Genomic DNA, 19,901 nt, shown 5'->3' with positions numbered 1-19,901 from the left:
AAAAAAAAAAGACTGAAAAGTTTGAAAAAAAAAAAAAGTTTTTTTGTTTAGGTTATAAAATTTTGTAAATAGATACGTTTTTTCCTGCACTGATGAGCACTGATGACGCCGCACTGACAGGCACTGATGAGGAGACACTGATGGGGTGGCACTGATGGGGTGGCACTGATATGCAGCACTGATGGGCAATGATAGGTAGCACTGATATGCAGCACTGATGGGCACTGATATGTGGCACTGATAGATAGCACTGATATGCAGCATTGGTGGGCACTGATAGGCAGCACTGATGGGGACTGATCGGCGGCACTGATGGGCACTGATAGGCGGCACTGATGGGCACCGATAGGTGGCACTGATGGGCGGCACTGATCGGCACTGATGGGGGACACTGATGGGCACTGATAGGCAGCACTGGTGGGCAATAATGGGCACTGGTGGGTGGCACTGATAGATGGCAATAACGTGCACTGGTGGGCAGCACTGATAGATGGCATTGGTGGGCAGCACTGATAGGGGGCACCACTGGCAGGCTCTCTGAGCCCTGTTTGCCATCCCTGGTGGCACCCCCTCCCCCCCCAGGGCTGCACTGGTAATCAATGTTCTGATTACCAGCAAAGACCCCCCCTGTGATCAGTGAGTAACTAGAAATACTCACTGATCCCCCCGGCTGCAGCACCGATCCTCTCCTTCTCCTAACTGACAGGATCTGTCAGGAGGAGAAGAGATCGAAGCCGTTACAACGGCTGTATTTACATTACATGACGGCTGTGATTGGACACAGCCGTCATGTGATCAGGAGGGCCAATCACAGGGCCCTCCTGCTGCATCTTGTTGCTCTGTGTCCAAGGGACACAGGCACATCGAGATCGCGCCGCTGCGCGTGCCCGCGGTGGCGCGATCTCGCTCCTTCTGAAGGACGTTCCGGAACGTCCGATCAGAAGGACGAGACTCCCATCCGGCCGTATATGTACAATGGCCCGGGTGGGAGGTGGTTAAATGGGCTCTATGAAAACAAACACACTGAACCCTAACTCAAGTGATTAATTATTTAGCAGTTACAGCAACAGGTTTTGTTTTATTTAGCTATATGAAAAAAGAGGATTATGTTAAGGACACCACAGGTGTCATTTGTTTTTATTTAGCCCTCTAACTGCCGTTTTTGCTAGACAGCTTAAAGTGGAACTTTGCCCATAACAACGTGATAAAAATAATGTTGTTTAGCAAGGAACATACATTTCAAATGAATAATTATGCTACCAAAATAAATATGTGCGGTAGATTCCCTCCATCATCATTCCTGTTTCTTCTTGCCAGAAGCTGCCATTTTGCTGAAGCCCAGAGCCCCTGAGCAGCAGTAAATCTTTGCACTGTGAGGCTGTCAGCAGATCTGCCTCTACAAATTGAGCACAGTGCCTAAAACTATAGAGCAATGGAACATGTGCAGCGCAGTGTCAAGCTGTGTATTACTGGATATTAAACAATCTAAGCACCTATTTTTAATGTTTTACCTACAGTAGTTACCTTTACCTGCAAAAGGGGCCACCATGAAGTGATCTAGCAGGACTTAATTTTCTGACTAAAGTTCCACTTTAATCTCTTACAAGAAATAGAAAAATAACAGATCTACTTGCAAGGACAACAGGTTAAAAATGTGTCTGGAAAAACCAAAACTGCTGTTTTAATGCTTTTGACAAACTACTACATCATCTACGCCCTTTCTCATATTGACTATGGTTACACCGTGGGGTGTAGTTATTAAAAATATGCCCAGTGAAAGTGGATGTACCTTCATTTTGTGCAAAAGGGGCAAAAAACAAATGTTATCAGGCTATTTCTTCTGCTGGTCAAAGATTTTCAGTGATTTAAAATGGAAAATACAGCATTTGGCAACTAGATGGCGCTAAGTATTTTAGGAAATATCTATGACCATCATTTAGTAGCCAAATTATGTATTTTCAGGTAGAAAACATTTGGCCAGCACAGTAAATAGCCTAATAATGTGCAATATAAAATAATGTATGGAAAGGATAAAATTCTGCAAGTGAGAATTTAAAATGATTGATTCTTCTGTGCTTTTACCTGCAATTTTTTAAGGTCTTTTTTAAGTTACGTATTAAATACAGGCTCACTTTAAAAAGTAGACCCAATTTCTGCATATGTTAATAATTATCTAGACTCCTGAGCATTCCAAGCAAGTTCATAATTCTATTACAGGGAATAATTCTTCTACCAGAGGACCTGTACCTTCTCCTATACCTATTTTTCCCACCAGTTATTCAAATACTGTTAATTATTCACTTCATTGAGTGTGATAATGAGAAAAGCTAGACTGGCTGCAATTTAATTTGTTCTACTCCACTAAAAATGTATAGATCTGACAGTCCGCTCAATATATTTAAATATACATTCAAGTGGCTAAATAGGTTGTGCATGTTTTTTTTTTTTCTTTTGCGAGCTAATGCTCATCCATTATTGCAAAGGTTCTACAGCTATCTATAATAACTGTCCAGGGTTCTAAAATACCAACTTCATCATCTTTGTGGCAGACCTCGTAACACTCTTGAGTGGCTAATGCAATCCTGGTATTCAAACATGGAACCACAAAATGCAATATTAACCTGGTAAAATACAAGACCAATTGTAAAACCATAGTGGAGGTACGATTCTGGATTTGAAGACTACAAATAGTCATGGTAATAGTAAAAAAACTGTCCTTCCTTCATCAACATGATCTAAACTTGTATCTAGCGAATGCAGGGCCGGACTGGCCTACCGGGATATCGGGAAATTTCCTGGTGGGCCGCCGGCCCTGGGGCCGCTTTGGGGCCGATTTAAGATTGGGGCCGCTTTAAGATTGGTGGGGCCGCTTTAAGACGCGGCCGCTATTGGGATCGCGCCGCGGCCGCGCTGTGATGGCCGCTGCAGCCTGCCCCGCTGAAGTCTTTCCTATGTGACGTCAGCCGCTATGAGCGGCATGACATCACATCTGCCGGGAGCGGCTGCGCGGCGCCGGTGTTCGGCGGTGGATCATGTGACTCAGTAAGACGGACGTCGGACGGTCACTCACGGCGCCGAGAGTCCCACACCAGTCACACATCCAGTACTGTGAATGAATCGACTGACCAAGTTAGTCATAAAAATCAGCAGCAGTGCAATTATTGGTCCCATCCTCTGACCTCCACCACTGCCCCCTGGCCCTGCTGATCTCATTACCCCCACAGATCTTATCCCTGATAGGATGGGGGGGAAGCAGTGGCGGTGGGGAGGATTGCACCCCCCATCACCACTGCCACTAATCTCCCCTCACCACTATAGCTGCCACTAATCTCACCACCACCACTGATCCCCCCCACCATCCCTGCCACTGATCCCACCCCCCCACCACTGCCACCGATCCCACCCCCCTCACCACCACCACTGCCACCGATCCCATCCCCCTCACCACCACCACTGCCACCGATCCTACCCCCCTCACCACTGCCACCGATCCCATCCCCCTCACCACCACCACTGCCACCGATCCCACCCCCCTCACCACCACCCTTGCTGCCACCAATGCCACCCCCCTCACCACCACCACTGCCACTGATCCCTCCCCCCTCATCACCACCACCACTGCCACTGACCCCACCCCTCTCATCACCACCACCGCTGCCACCACTGCCACCCCCCTTCATCACCACCACCGCTGCCACCCCCTCATCACCACCCCCGCTGCCACCGATCCCACCCCCCTTCACCACCACCCCTTCTACCACTGATCCCACCCCCCTCACCATCACCGCTGCCACTTATCCCACCCCCCTCACCATCACCACCGCTTCCACTGATTCCACCCCCCTCACCACCACCCCTGCTGCCACTCATCCCACCCCCCTCATCATGTCTGCAACCTCTGACATCTCCTGTACCATGTCCGCACAGCCTCTGACATCTCCTGTACCATGTCCGCACAGCCTATGACATCTCCTGTACCATGTCCGCACAGCCTCTGACATCTCCTGTACCATGTCCGCACAGCCTCTGACATCTCCTGTACCATGTCCGCACAGCCTCTAACATCTCCTGTACCATGTCAGCACAGCCCCTGACATCTCCTGTACCATCTCCGCAGCCTCTGACATCTCCTGTACCATGTCCACACAGCCCCTGACATCTCCTGTACCATCTCCGCAGCCTCTGACATCTCCTGTACCATGTCCTCACAGCCCCTGACATCTCCTGTACCATCTCTGCAGCCTCTGACATCTCCTGTACCATGTCCACACAGCCCCTGACATCTCCTGTACCATCTCCGCAGCCTCTGACATCTCCTGTACCATGTCCGCACAGCCCCTGACATCTCCTGTACCATCTCCGCAGCCTCTGACATCTCCTGTACCATGTCCGCACAGCCCCTGACATCTCCTGTACCATCTCCTCAGCCTCTGACATCTCCTGTACCATCTCCGCACAGCCCCTGACATCTCCTGTACCATGTCCGCACAGCCTCTGACATCTCCTGTACCATGTCCGCACAGCCTCTGACATCTCCTGCACTATGTCCGCACAGCCTCTGACATCTCCTGTACCATGTTCGCACAGCCTCTGACATCTCCTGCACCATGTCCGCACAGCCTCTGACATCTCCTGTACCATGTCCGCACAGCCTCTGACATCTCCTGTACCATGTCAGCACAGCCCCTGACATCTCCTGTACCATATCCGCACAGCCCCTGACATCTCCTGTACCATGTCCACACAGCCTATGACATCTCCTGTACCATGTCCGCACAGCCCCTGACATCTCCTGTACCATGTCCGCACAGCCTCTGACATCTCCTGCACCATGTCCGCACAGCCTCTGACATCTCCTGTACCATGTCCGCACAGCCTCTGACATCTCCTGTACCATGTCCGCACAGCCTCCGACATCTCCTGTACCATGTCCGCACAGCCCCTGACATCTCCTGTACCATGTCCGCACAGCCCCTAACAACTCCTGTACCATATCCGCACAGCCCCTGACATCTCCTGTACCATGTCCGCACAGCCTCTGACATCTCCTGTACCATGTCCGCACAGCCCCTGACATCTCCTGTACCATGTCCGCACTTTTAACTAGAATTTGCTCTTTTATATATAAAGCCCTATATGCTTTTATATCTATCTTATCTATGATAGTACACTCTTCAAATTTGCTTTAAAATGCATGGTTTTCCCTTTTATAAACAAGAAAATAATGGCGTTATGCTATTGGGCCGGTATAATAATGCTATGGGGCTGGTATGAAATTTTTTCCAGGGCTGAATTTTATTCCCAGTCTGGCCCTGAGCGAATGTACACATATATGTAGAATTTAGACCTCCTATTCTCAATTTTGCTTTCATGGAACTCCAAGGTTCCTCTAGTGCAGTGGTCTCCAAACTATGGCCCTTTGCTTGCCTTTATCTTGCCCTTGGGGCACTATTCCTCTCACTGACACCAATGATGGGGAACTATTCCTCCCACTGATGCCAATGACGAGGCCCTAATCCTCCCACTGACTCCAATGATGGGGCACTATTCCTCCCACTGATGCCAATGATGAGGCACTATTCCTCCCACTAACTCAAATGATGGGGCACTATTCCTCCCACTGACGCCAATGATAAGGCACTATTTTTCCCACTGACACCAATGATGGGAACTATTCCTCGAACTGACGCCAACGATGAGGCACTATTCTTCCCACTGCCTCCAATAATGAGGCACTATTCCTCCCACTGACGCCAATAACGAGGCACTAATCCTCCCACCAACTCCAATGATGGGGCACTATTCCTCCCACTGAAGCCAATGATGAGGCATATTCCTCCCACTGACTCCAATGATGGGGCACTATTTCTTCCACTGACGTCAATGAAAAGGCACTATTTTTCCCACTGACACCAATGATGGGAACTTTTCCTCCCATTGACGCCAAGGATGAGGCACTATTCCTCCCACTGACGCCAACGATGAGGCACAATTCCTCCCACTGACGCCAATGATGAGGCACTATTCCTCCCACTGATGCCAATGATGAGGCACTATTTTTCCCACTGACACCAATGATGGGAACTATTCCTCCCACTGACGCCAACGATGGGGCACTATTCCTCCCACTGATGCCAATAATGAGGCACTAGTCCTCCCACCGCTGCTAATGATGGGGCACTATTCGTCCCACTGACGCCAATGATAAGGCACTATTTTTCCCATTGACACCAATGATGGAAACTATACCTCCCACTGACGCCAAAGATGAGGCACTATTCCTCCCACTGATGCTAATGATGGGGCACTATTCCTTCCACAAATGCCAGTGATGAGGCATTTTTACTCCCCTTGACGCCAGGGCATTTTCTACTTACACTGGCCACAGTCTGGCCCCCACAAAGTCTGAAGAACAACAAAAAGGCCCTTTGTTTAGAATGTTTGGAGACCCCCTGCTCTAGAGGTTGATAGGGGGTTCCTTGAACTGTGGATGATTGACCTCCCTTCTGATGATGCCTCCATAGTTCCATAAAAGAGCCATCTGCGTGACACTTTGTTTCTTTCTGTCCGTAAGGGTGCATTTTCCCTCCTAGCTACCAATGTGAGGGGCATTCCTCCCTCTGACCACCACCAATAAATTGGTTTTCGCAGGATCACAGAGACGTAAAAAATTATTTTAAGGGTTCCTCTGGGGTACAAAGATTGAGAATGGCTGTTTTATACTGTAGAAGAGAGGAACATTTTCCAAAGGCTAACCTTAAAACCCAACAATTTCTGTTGCACTGCTTGATTAAACATAACATGGCAACTTATCATGATACACAGTGCTTTAGAAAGCACATAATAATTCAGGTAGGGTTTAGATCATCTTTAAAGGAAAATTCCAGGAATGGCTATTCCAGCTTGGACCAATGAAAAACTATGTATATACAAAACTGTGTGATCCCTCTAGAAGCTGGAAATCACTGTATTAGACACCGCTGCGCCATTAATTTTCACTAGCTTCTGAGTCCCGTGCTAAGAATTGGCCCTGCTGCAGGGTGAAATGCTCAAGTTCAGTTAAATTTGATGGTGACTGTTTGTGGACTGCAGTCTTCAAGTCATTCCACAGATTTTTAATGGGGTTTAGGTCTGGACTCTGACTAAGCCATGCATGGACATTTACCTTTTTCTCCTTCAACCACTGTGTGATCATTTTTGCTGTGTGCTTTGGGTCTTCGTCATGTTAGTAGTTAATCCTTCTTCCCATTGACGACTTTCTAGCAGTGGGCAGCATATTTTCCTCAAGCATTTGATGGTATTTTGCTCCATCCATTTTTCCTTCTATCCTGACAAGTACTCCAGTCCCTGCTGTAGAGAAATGCCCTCATAACAGGATATTACCACCTTCATGCTTTACTGTAGGAATAATGTTATTTGGATAGTGACTGAGCTGTATTACATTTTTGCTAGACATTGTTTGGTGTTGAGGCCAAATAATTCACTTTTAGTCTCATCTGACCATAACAGATTTTTCCATGTGGCCTCAGAATCTTCAAGGTGCGTTTTGCCAAATCTCAGTTGTGACTGCATGTGGCCTTTCTTGAGAAGTGGCTTTTTTCTTGCAACCCTCCCATACAAGCCACATTTGTGAAGAATATGTGATATTGTTGTCACATGCACACAATGACCACTCTTTGTCATAAATTCCTGCAACTGCTTCAGAGTTGCTGTAGGCCTCTTAGTTGCCTCTCTGACCAGTTTCCTCCTGGCTCTTTCATCAAATTTGGAGCAACGTCCTGATCCAGGGAGGGTCTATGTTGTACCAAAAACCTTCCACCCTGTTCACAACTTTATTCCGGAGATCTTTTGACAGTGTCTTCCACCCATAGTTGATTGTTTGCTTCATTTGCACTACCAGGGACTGAAATGTTCTAGGAAAGGTCTTTTCATGCTGAGCTAATCAAATTTTAGCACAACTGATCACAGATTAAATTCATATGGCTTTGTGTGCCATTAGGAAGGTGATTAGCTACACCTGATTGAGTTTACAAGTCAGAAGGGGGTGATCCTTTTTCCAACTCAGTGATTCTGTTTTTGAATTTTTTTTTTTTTTTTTGTTCTGGTGTTATATCTTTCACTTGGATGTTACAGTTTAATTTCTTCATTTCAGGCTAGACTAGGATTATTTTTTTTTAATTAAGAAAATTATAGTGCCATCATCCACATACAGAAATAGAAGAAATAATGTAAATTAAACAGCGTGTGTTTAGTATCACTTTAAGTTGGAAAAGGTAAAACCGCAGTTTTATTGGATTTTAACAACATGCTGTATTGCAGTGTAAATAAAAAATAAAACAACCTAACATCTAAAAGAAACCAGTACCCGTCACAGGTGAGCACCCAACTATCCTAACCAAAGACTAAATCCTTGTTCCATCCTTGAGTTCCAGATAATGACTACATCTACTTTTTCATCTATTTTTCTTCTGCAAGCAATCATGTTTCAATAAAGTCATAAGAAAGAAATGTTTCAGGTAGAACAGGTAAGCCCTTAGCAGGTGGTCATTGTGACCATTCTAATCTACATAGCACCAAGTCTCACGCACTTAGGAAGCACGGCCATAACACTTACCGCCTCGCTAATTTATTCAAGGAGTTTGAACGCACCTACTAGTCCTAGTGCCATGATTTCATAAATGAATTCCCAATTTAATATATCTAGAGACTTTAATTCAATCAATTACCCACTGACAGGAATATAATTACGAGATATTTGTATGCTAATCATTAGATAGACAGGTTGTCTACAGAATGCTTGATAACAGCAGGCAATGCCACCTATTTTAAAGTGCCTGTAATACCTTACATGTAACCAGTGGAGTCACTGGCCTCAGGTGATACACAGAGATGAAACAAAGCCTCCTACATACCATCCGATGGCCTCCTGACACTGGTGATCTCCCGCTGCTGACAGAGAAGGATGGACGGCTGATGTAAATACAGCCGTCCGTACTTCTCCCTGAAGTGATCACAGATGTCATGTGATCCTGCTATATAGAATCACATGTCTCTGTGATGACTTCACAAGCCACGCCCCCACACATTTAGAATGACGCCCCCAGGGTCACATTTAACCCCTTGATCACCAATACTGTTAACCCCCTTCCCTGCCATTGTCATTATTACAGTAACAGTGCATATTTTTAGCACTGATTACTGTAGTAATGTCACTGGTCCCCCCAAAAGTTTCAAAAATGTCAGTTAGGGGTCGGATCTGTCCGTCGCAATGTTGATGTCCCGCAACAAATCGCAGATCGCCGCCATTACTAGTAAAAAAAAAAAAACAATAAAAATGACATAAATCTTTCCCTTAGTTAGTAAACGCAATAACTTTTGCGCAAACCAATCAAAATACGCTTATTGCGATTTTTTTTTTACCAAAAATATGTAGCAGAAAACAAGTTGGCTTAAAATGATAAAAAAATTTGATTTTTACATTTTTTTTTTTTGAGAATTTCATATAAAAGAATGTGAAAAATATTGTTTTGTTTTTCAAAATTGTCGCTAGCACAAAAAATGAAAATTGCACAGGTGATCAAATAACACCAAAAGAAAGCTCTATTTGTGGGAAAAAAAGGACATCAATTTCGTTTGGGTACAGTGTTGCAAGACCGCGCAATAGTCCATTAAACTCACGCAGTGCCGAATTACAAAATAGGGCCTGGTCATTAAGCAGCAAAATGTTCCGGTCTTAAAGCGGAGTTCCGGGCAGAGAAACGTTTTTTTTTTTAACATACCCCCGGGACAGTCAGGGCTAGCACATTCCACAATGGCTAGCCTCTGATCTGTCCCGGTTCGCACTTACCTTTTAGAAGAAATACTTACTTAGAAGTTTTCTTCCACAGCGTTTCCATCTCGGTTGTGGGCAGCTGAAGCCGGCGCGGTCCTCTTCTCTGTCTTCTTCCGCGTCTTCGTGTCCCAGAATGCGCTGCACCGGCCCCTCTTGTCACTTCCGGTGCGGCGCCGCATTCCTAAACAGCTTCTGGGCATGCCCAGAAGCTGTTTAGCAGGGGAATGCGGCGTCGCCCGGAAATGACGAGCGGGGCCGGTGCTGCGCATTGATTCCTGGGAGCTATGACGTTTAGCTCCCAGGAATCATTGCGAGGCAGGAAGTGACGGGGAGAGCCTCGGCGCTGGAGGAGGAAGCTGTCATAGGTGAGTATTTACGATCGTCAATTACAAGGTGAGTTTTAAAAAAAAAAAAATCTAACTATCCAATTCCTTTTCAGGTTAGGCTGAACTAGCGGACGGGCACAAAAAAAAAATATCGTTTTTGTGCCCAGAACTCCGCTTTAAAGTGGTTAACAAAATGTAATACAGACGGGAAAATGTGTACATGGGAGCACTTTTATCAATGAAAAGTGGTGTTTGGTGCATTTTAACTTGAGTACTCACTACACAGACACACTCCACTGACACACTACGATATACTGCAGTAAAACTGCACTGACGCACTGCAATATACTGTGGTCAATGAGCAATCTGGAAGAATCGTCAAACATTCCCATTGACACACTCCTTGTGGACAGCCTTCCCAGAAGAGTTGAAGCTGTTATAGCTGCACAGGGTGGGCCAACTCAATATTGAACCCTACGGACCAAGACTGGGGTGGCAATAAAGTTCATGTGCATGTAAAGGCAGGCGTCCCAATACTTTTGACAATCTAGTGTATTTCCTCCACCCCTGACATTTTTATGGAATTATCTGGTAATATAAAATCAACTGTTCAATTTTCAAAGGTTAGAGTTGTCACTCTTCCCTGTGCAGTACATGAGAACTTCTAATTAACTTCCTTTATTGAATTCCTTTCTTAAAGAGATCCTTTGATATTCAAAAAAATCAGAATAGCAAGACCTTTTGAAAGAAACAGATTTATGCTTAATTGTCCAGCGATTTGTTTTCTGAACCCTCTCTCTCCTGCAGAGCTCTGTGCAAAGAGCCCCGACCACTTACTCTTAAGCTGCAAAGTCAATGGATTTACTTGTGGTGCATCTTTTGCAGAGATTGAAAGTGGTTGTAAACCCTTACATATACCCAGAGTAGTCACTGGTCTCAGACGATACACAGCCTTGAAATGAAATGAAGCCTCCTACATAAGTTGTACCTGTTTATCTGCATATTTCTCTACATTCCATTCAAAGTGCAGAATTTACACAGCTTTGTGTAAAAGCAGGAGGTGGGGAGATGAAGTTACACTCTGCAGAGATCAGTGATTGCTGATTGGAGGAAAGGGACCCCCCCCCCCCTTCACAGAGCACACAGGAACAGACCTGAGGCTATCAAACACAGGCTCTGTGCTGGAGCTCCCTCCTCCATCACCTTTTTTCTCTTGGTGTCAGGAAAACTTGTAAGAAGTGATTGATAGCAGAGGAGCAAAGCAGCAGACAAAAATGACAGTGTTCTGGATTGAGACAATATACGCACTATAGAGGGATAGGCTTTGTTTATCATTATTTCATTTATTATTATTAATAATTAATTATTTCTTTATATTTTACAATCACGTTAATGCCTCTTGCACACGATACTCCTGTTTGAGGATCTACGTTTTCATCTATTTTTTTTTGTATGTATTTGAGCACATGCGTTCGCGCAATTTCGCGTGCATGCACACATTTTTTGCGCAAATGGGTGGAAACGTATTCTCATGTTCTTGTTTTGTGCATTATGCAAATGGCCATTTGCGCGCAAGAGGCCTAAATTACTGACCAAAAATGCAGATTTTTCTATTTTGTTTTTACTGAAGAATGCACGGCACTCGTTTACGCGTCTGTGTGTACAGGCACATTACAATAAAGTGGCTGTATTTTAGCTCTATAAAAAAAAAAAAAGCGTTACTGAGCTTTTTTAAGCTGCGGTGTGCAAGAGGCCTAAGACGCTCTGACCACTGCTTGCTTGCTCACATCAAGTACCATGCAGGACCAATAGCCCTACATTTTGCATGAGGACTGCAAGGGACCGCACACAGCCCCAGGGCATCAGTAAGTGCCGGTTCACACATATGCGATGCGGGAACCCTGCGAATCCACTGCGCCGAGCGATGTTGCCGCGATTTACGCCCGCCGAATCGCGGCAACATCGCGCAAACAAAATCGCGGGACGCAATACGCTCCAAAAAAGTACAAGAGCTTCTTTGGAGTGTATTGCGTCCCGCGATTTTGTTTGCGCGATGTTGCCGCGATTCGGCGGGCGTAAATCGCGGCAACATCGCTTGGCGTTTGGGGGGCTATTGCAAATCAACGGGCAACGCTAGGCGTCCCGCGATTTGCAATAAATCTCTGAATCGGGGGCGGAACCGCGGCGGTTCTGCCCGCGATCATACGCTGACATGTGAATGCAGCCTTAAGGGTAACTCCACTTTCGTGGCAAAAAAAGTAGCAAATAAAGAAAAAACAATATAGCGTATACATTTGCGACACAAATCATATTGTAGTTGAATGTTATTCAAAATGCCCTTTCCTTTTCAATCTGCAGCTGTTGTATTTTCTGAAAATGCAATGCAATATGGCCACCTGGAGCTGACCTGTACATAGAATGTATACTGACCACACCCCCCAAAAAAACATAATTTCCTGCTTGTGTGATTGGCTCACCAATTTTCCCAGAAGTCTGCACTAAGATACAAGTCAGATTTCTGGCATCCCCTGCAACAAAAATATAATTTTTTGGTGAGATACTCCCAATAGGAACACGTCTAAAGGGATGCAGGCCCAGCAGCTTTCCGCATTAGAGCCCTGCAGCTGCCACAGCTGATAGATAATTATGAAACCCCTCCCAATAGACCCACTCAGCACAGAGGAACAAACAATGATTTCTTCAGAAGAACAAAAGGTAGGAATCTGCTACAAAGGTTGTTAAAATCCCTGCAATGTACAGAGATCAGCCAGAGGGGAATGTTTTTTCTTATCAAAAATGTAACGTATTGCAGCTTACCAATCATTAGATGTGATGGCTGCATTCGTTTTTTTTATTTTTTAGGTTTTTTCCCTCCTCTGTTTTCACCTGGTGATCTGGTCAGTAACACACCTCTTGTATTAAAAGTTTTAAAACGCCCCCACTCTAGATGGTGGAGCAAAACACACACCTTTGGATAATCTGGGGAAGGGGAGTGTTAGATGTACTAACAGATTTAGGTATTCTATAAAAATAGAAGCCAAACTCCAGCTAAGAAGGTACAGCAAACCATCTTTCCTTTTGGGATAAAGGTTTTACATGAAAAAATAACAGCAAAGCATCTCTGTCAGCGGTAAATCTCTTTGTATTGTCCTTCTAACTGCTACATCTGCAAGAGAGCTTGCTCTTTTGAAAAACAACAGACTTACTGGCAAGATCATCAGATGAAAATAAGGGAAAAAAAGCCTTAAAAAAAAGAAAAATAATACTAGACTTTTTATTCTATTGTTTTTTCTATTCTGTTCTTATATTTTCTATTCTATTTTTTTATTTTCTATTATATTCTATTCTTTTGTATTGAGTTTGAATTCAAATTTACTCTATTTGAGATTTGAATTTCAGAAAACAGTTATATTTTTATATTATTTCTATTCTATTCTTTTCTATTTTTTATTCTATTCTATTCTTTTCTATTATATTATTGTATTTTCTATCCTATTCTATTCTTTTCTATTTAAATTTGAATTTATTCTATTTGAAGTTTGAATTTCAGAACATGGTTATATTCTCTCTTTTCCATCCTATCGTTTTTTCTTTTCTATTTAGTTCTATTCTTTTCTTTTCTATTCTAGTCAAATATATTCTTATATTTTCTATTCTAATATATTCTTTTCTATTGTATTCAAATTCATTCTATTTGAATTTTGGGAAACGGTTATATTCTTTCTTTTCTATTCTAGTCTATTCTATTTTCTAATTCTATTCTTTTATTTTCTATTCTAGTCTGTTCTTTTCTACTATATTCTATTATTTTCTATTGTATTCAAATTCAAATGTATGCTATTTGAAATTCAAATTTCAGAAGATGGTTATATTCTTTTTTATTCTATTCTATTTTTATTCTATTCTAGTCTATTCTTTTTTCTATTCTTTTCTATTGTATTCAAATTTATTCTTTTTTTTTTATTCTATACTATTTCTTTATTTTCTATTCTATTTTTTTTATTCTGTTCTGTTTTACTGTATTATAGTCTATTATTTTATTTTCTATTCTATTCTAATTTATTCTAGTCTAGTCTATTATTTTTTTTTCTATTCTTTTCTATTGTATTCTAATTAAAATTTATTCTATTTTATTCAAATTTTTATTATATTCCATTTTTTTATTTTCTATTCTACTATTTTTTAGTCTGTTCCAGTTTACTCCATTATATTCTATTATTTTTTTTTGTATTCTATTCTTTTATATTTTTCTCTATTCCTTTCCTTTTTTTTCTATCTATTTTATTCTCTTCGTAAATTTAAAAATGCTTCAAATTTGATTTGAAATTCCAATTTCGTCCGAAACCTTGTTTTGTTATTTCGGATTCGTTTAAATGTGTTGCTATTGTAAATATTGTAATTAATGAAAATTTTGTCCAAATTTCAATTCAGAACGAAACGAGCTGCACATGTCTAATACAGTCATCTGATTTTTGCAGCAGTGACAGGGCGTGCACCCCTTTCCGGAGATCCCACAGCCTGCCGGCTCACCTGTGAGCAGCGGGACGCTCTCTAATGCAGCCTCACATCTAAGAATTGGTAAGCTGCAATATAATAAATGTTTGCTTTTGGGTTTAATACCACTTCAGACTGAGCAGTGCTGGAAGGCAGGCTGCCACTGCTGTGCTGTCTCATTAGCTAATCCCTAGTGCTGGGGAATTCCTGTCCTTGTCTATTCAAAGTTCATATAAAAAAAACAAAAAACACTGTATATAGAAATCTGTCAGATGGCTGAAGATGAGCAATAAATGAGAGCTAGATATTTTCTTTTGAAATTACAAACTAAAAGTGTTCATGCTTACCGGGTCTCTTTTCACCAGGTCCAAATCTGGGACCACAGCTGTAAGATGGACGATAGTAAATAGGGAATTCAGGACATAGGAGAAAAACAAGTTTTTATGAAGTGTGATCCTCTGACAGCTCAGGCTCCTAAAACACAAAACATGGGCGACACTTCAATTATTGATCAAATATGCTTTCATTTCATTATGACCAATACTATTTCAATATTTGCTCTATCTCTATCTTTCGTCCTTTCTTCCATAAACAGTATATCTTCCATTTTTTCTTCCTTCCATCTATATCTTATATATATCTAAATCTCCTTCTCTACCTTCCTTTCTTTTATCTATATTTTACTTCCTCCCTTCAAACTACAGTATATCTTTTTTCCTTCCTTCCATCTATATCTTCTTTCCTTTCATATTTTCCTTCTATCCATCTATACCTTCCTTACTTTCATATCTTCCTCACTTCCTTCCATATAGATGGAAGGAAGAATGCATGGAAGATAAATATGGAAGGAAGTGAGGAAGATATGAAAGGAAGGAAGGTATAGATGGATAGAAGGAAAATATGAAAGGAAGATATAGATGGAAGGAAGAATGCATGGAAGATAAATATCTTCCTTCCTTTCTTTTATATTTCCTTCCTTCCTTCCTTGCATCTTTACCTTCCTTCCTTTCAAATTTTCCTTCCTTCCTTTTATCTTATATCCGTTCTTCCTTCCATCTATAGCTTCCTTCTCTAAATTCCTTCCTTCTATCTATATCTTCCTCTCTTCCTTCCTTCCTACCTTCCATATATATATCTTCCACCCTTTCTTCCTTCCATCTATATCTTCCTTCCTTCTCTACATCTATATTTTCATTCCTTCCTTATCTTCCTTCCTTCCTTCCCTCCATCTATACCTTGCTTCCTTATCTTCCTTCCTTCTATACCTTCCTTCTTTCCCCTCCTTCTATACCTTGCTTTCTTATTTTCCTTCCTTTCATACGTTCCTTCCTTCCTTCCATCTATATCTGCCTTCTTAATTTCCTTCCTTGCTTCCTTCCTTCCTTCTTACCTTACATATATATCTTCCAGCCTTTCTTCATTCCATCTATAATATATCTTCCTTCCTTCTCTACCTTCCTTCCTTTCATCTATATTTTCCTTTCTTCCTTATCTTCCTTCCTTCCCTCCATCTATACCTTGCTTTCTTATCCTTCTTCCTGCTATACCTTCCTTCCTTCCTTCTTTCCCCTCCATCTAAACCTTGCTTTCTTATCTTCCTTCCTTTCATACCTTCCTTTCATATCTACCTTCCTTTCCCTCCATCTATACCTTGCTTTATCTTCCTCTCTTCTATACATTCCTTCCTTCCATATCTTCCTTCCTTCCATCTATATCTGCCTTCTTAATTTTCTTCCTTCCTTCCTCTTTTTGTCCTTCCATCTATACCTACCTACCTTCCTTCCTTCCTTCCTTCCTTCCCTTATAAAAGATTATTCACATGGTGAAAGCTGTTTATCTTCACATTGCCAGGTAGACAAGGGGGAGGACTCTGACACACACATGTATGTAAATTTAGGCTTGAGCTATTGAACTTAACAGACAGGCTATTTCAGTACCACAGCTAAGGATGACCTAGCTATGTGAAAAGGAGCTTGAACCTCCTTCTGCTTGATGGAAATGTAAACCAACACATTTTTTTTCAGTTCTTTTTATAATACAGTCAGACATAGTGAGTTTATATACTGTACATCCCTGCACCAAATATGATGCATCATGTATTGTAAATAAATAACAGATAACTGTAAAAATATATAATGGTTCAAGTCTGCATCACGGTGTGCTAAAAGACAAATTTGTTTTAATGCGCTGGCTTGATGTATTTTCATTCCATTTAATGCAATACACTGCACTTCATATGATACCACAATGCACAGACATGGTTCTAGTATTACCCTTTGTATGTCTAACCCTTGGAAGAGCGGACAGGTATGACACTTGCAAAGTGTGTTGGGGATTATCATTTAAATATTTCCACATATGTTAACCCTTTGAGGGTGCACAGCACTGCGGTCACCATTCACAGCAGTCATCTGCCCATGGTTAAAGCCCAACTACAACTTTAATTTTTTTTAAAAGAGAGTCTCTTTGGAAATGACAAAATGTGAAAAGGAGCTCTGGCTGCAATTCTCACCTCCTTTCAGGTGCTCTCCCCCACTGTAATAGCTTTAGGGCACTAGATGTCCTTATGCCTCGTACACACGTGCAGATCGTCGGCCGAACGATCGCCCGTCTTTTGTCCCCGGGCTGTCGTGTCTGTTGAAAAGTGCAAAAGACTGCACAAGAATTTTGTCCGACGACTACAGCCTACTGCAGAAGTGATGTCATGTGATGGTTAACTTTCCCTGTGTTTTTTCTTTTCTGAGCATGCCCAGTCTTGCAAATCTGCTGTCTGTCGGCCGAATTCTGTATTGACTGGCGAACAATGGGCCGCTCTGGTGTCGGCATACAAAAAAGAGTGCCAATTGCTGGATAATATCATATGAGGAACAAGACCCTGTGTGGCACATGACCAGCTTGAAGACTACTGGATAAAGAAGGAAAAGTGAAATATAAAAGCAAAAACCAAAAAATATACATGGGGGACCCAGACGGGAGGTAGAAGATGCCTAGGAGTCGGGAGAACCCAGCAGTGCCACCTTCTTCTTAATATGCCCTTGGGAAAAAAGTGCTGGGGCATCACCTTGCTCTCACAACACCCCAGCATATTCTAGGCCAGGAGCTCTGGCTGCAATACCCCTCCCCCTTTCAGGTACTATCCTCCACTGTAATAGCTTTAGGGCACTTGATGTCCTTATTCATTTGCTATGAAAGACTGAGGGCTTCCAGTGAATGCAGGGTGCTCAAGAACATGACCACAACACCTGCAATCACATACAATGATGCAGTGAGCTTTGTAGGCATCATCATGTCAACACCATGTTTGCATCACCAAAGAGTGCCAATTGCTGGATAATATCATATGAGGAAGAATACCTTATGTGGCACATGACCAGCCTGAAGACTGCTGGAAAAGTGAAATATAAAAGCAAAAATCAAAAAAATATATATGGGGGGACCCAGATGGGAGGCAGAAGATGACTAGGAGATGGGAGAACCCAGCAGTGCCACCTTCTTCTTAATATGCCCTTGGGAAAAAAAGTGCTGGGGCATCACCTTGACTCCATGACACCCCAGCAAAATCTAGGCCAGGAGCTCTGGCTGCAATCCCCCCCCCCCCCCCTTTCAGCTACTATTCTCCTCTGTAATAGGTTTAGGGCACTAGATGTCCTTAGTCTTCTGGGCTGAAAGACTCAGGGCTTCCAGTGAGTGCTCGGTGTCAGAGTGCTCAAGGGCATGACCACATCACCCTGCAATCACATACAATGACGCAGTGAGCTGTGTAGGCGTCATCATGTCAACACTGCACTCTGCATCACCAAAAAGTGCCAATTGCTGAATAATATCATATGAGGAAGAAGGCCCTGTGTGGCACATGACCAGCCTGAAGACTACTGGAAAAGGGAAATATAAAAGAAACAACGCAACATTTAAATCGGGAGACCCAGGCGGGAGGTAGAAGATGACTAGGAGTCGGGAGAACCCAGTATGCGCCACCTTCTTCTTAATATGCTCTTGGGAAAAAAAGTGCTAGGGCATCACCTTGACCCCATGACACCCCAGCAAAGTCTAGGCCAGGAGCTCTGGCTGCAATACCCCCCCCCCCCTTTTCAGGTACTATTCTCCTCTGAAATAGGTTTAGGGCACTAGATGTCCTTAGTCTTTTGGGCTGAAAGACTCAGGGCTTCCAGTGAGTGCAGGGTGTCAGAGTGCTCAAGGGCATGACCACATCACCCTGCAATCACATACAATGACGCAGTGATCTATGCAGACATCATCATGTCAACACCCCGCTCTGCATCACCAAAGAGTGCCAATTGCTGAATAATATCATATGAGGAAGAAGACCCTGTGTGGCACATGACCAGCCTGAAGACTACTGGAAAACTGAAATATAAAAGAAACTATGAAAAATATATATGGGGAGACCCAGGTGGGAGGTAGAAGATGACTAGGAGTCGGGAGAACCCAGTATGCGCCACCTTCGTCTTAATATGCTCTTGGGAAAAAAAGTGCTGGGGCATCACCTTGCCCCCACGACACCCCAGCAAAATCTAGACCAGGAGCTCTGGCTGCAATACCCCCCCCCTTTTCAGGTACTATCCTCCTCTGTAAATGGTTTAGGGCACTAGATGTCCTTAGACTTCTGGGCTGAAAGACTCAGGGCTTCCAGTGAGTGCAGGGTGTGAGGGTGCTCACGGGCATGACCACATCACCTGCAATCACATACAATGATGCAGTGAGCTGTGTAGGCATCGTCATGTCAACACCCCGCTCTGCATCACCAAAGAGTGCCAATTGCTGAATAATATCACATGAGAAAGAAGACCCTGTGTGGCACATGACCAGCCTGAAGACTACTGGAAAAGTGAAATATAAAAGAAACTACGAAAAATATAAATCGGGACACCCAGGCGGGAGGTAGAAGATGACTAGGAGTCGGGAGAACCCAGTATGCGCCACCTTCGTCTTAATATGCTCTTGGTAAAAAAAGTGCTGGGGCATCACCTTGCCCCCACGACACCCCAGCAAAATCTAGACCAGGAGCTCTGGCTGCAATACCCCCCCCCCCTTTTCAGGTACTATCCTCCTCTGTAAATGGTTTAGGGCACTAGATGTCCTTAGTCTTCTGGGCTGAAAGACTCAGGGCTTCCAGTGAGTGCAGGGTGTGAGGGTGCTCACGGGCATGACCACATCACCTGCAATCACATACAATGATGCAGTGAGCTGTGTAGGCATCATCATGTCAACACCCCGCTCTGCATCACCAA

General features: G+C 43.3%; 1 protein-coding gene across 3 annotated transcripts in view; it reads right to left on the bottom strand.

Annotated features, from left to right (window-relative positions):
* The window catches only part of CALCR (calcitonin receptor), a 490,211-nt gene that overhangs the window by 101,871 nt on the left and 368,439 nt on the right, over positions 1 to 19,901 (bottom strand). For all 3 annotated transcript variants that reach the window (XR_014225284.1, XR_014225285.1, XM_082258039.1), the window contains exon 7: positions 15,000 to 15,126. Coding sequence is in view for 1 of the 3 variants with exons in the window: in XM_082258039.1 (XP_082114165.1) it covers positions 15,000 to 15,126 (127 nt within the window). In the remaining 2 variants the exon portion in view is untranslated. The remainder of the gene's footprint in view (positions 1 to 14,999; positions 15,127 to 19,901) is intronic.

This window comes from Pelophylax lessonae (genome assembly GCF_965119305.1).
Source record: "Pelophylax lessonae genome assembly, chromosome: 5".
NCBI classification, from domain to species: Eukaryota; Metazoa; Chordata; class Amphibia; order Anura; family Ranidae; genus Pelophylax; species Pelophylax lessonae.
This window is presented reverse-complemented; position numbering and strand designations above follow the sequence as displayed.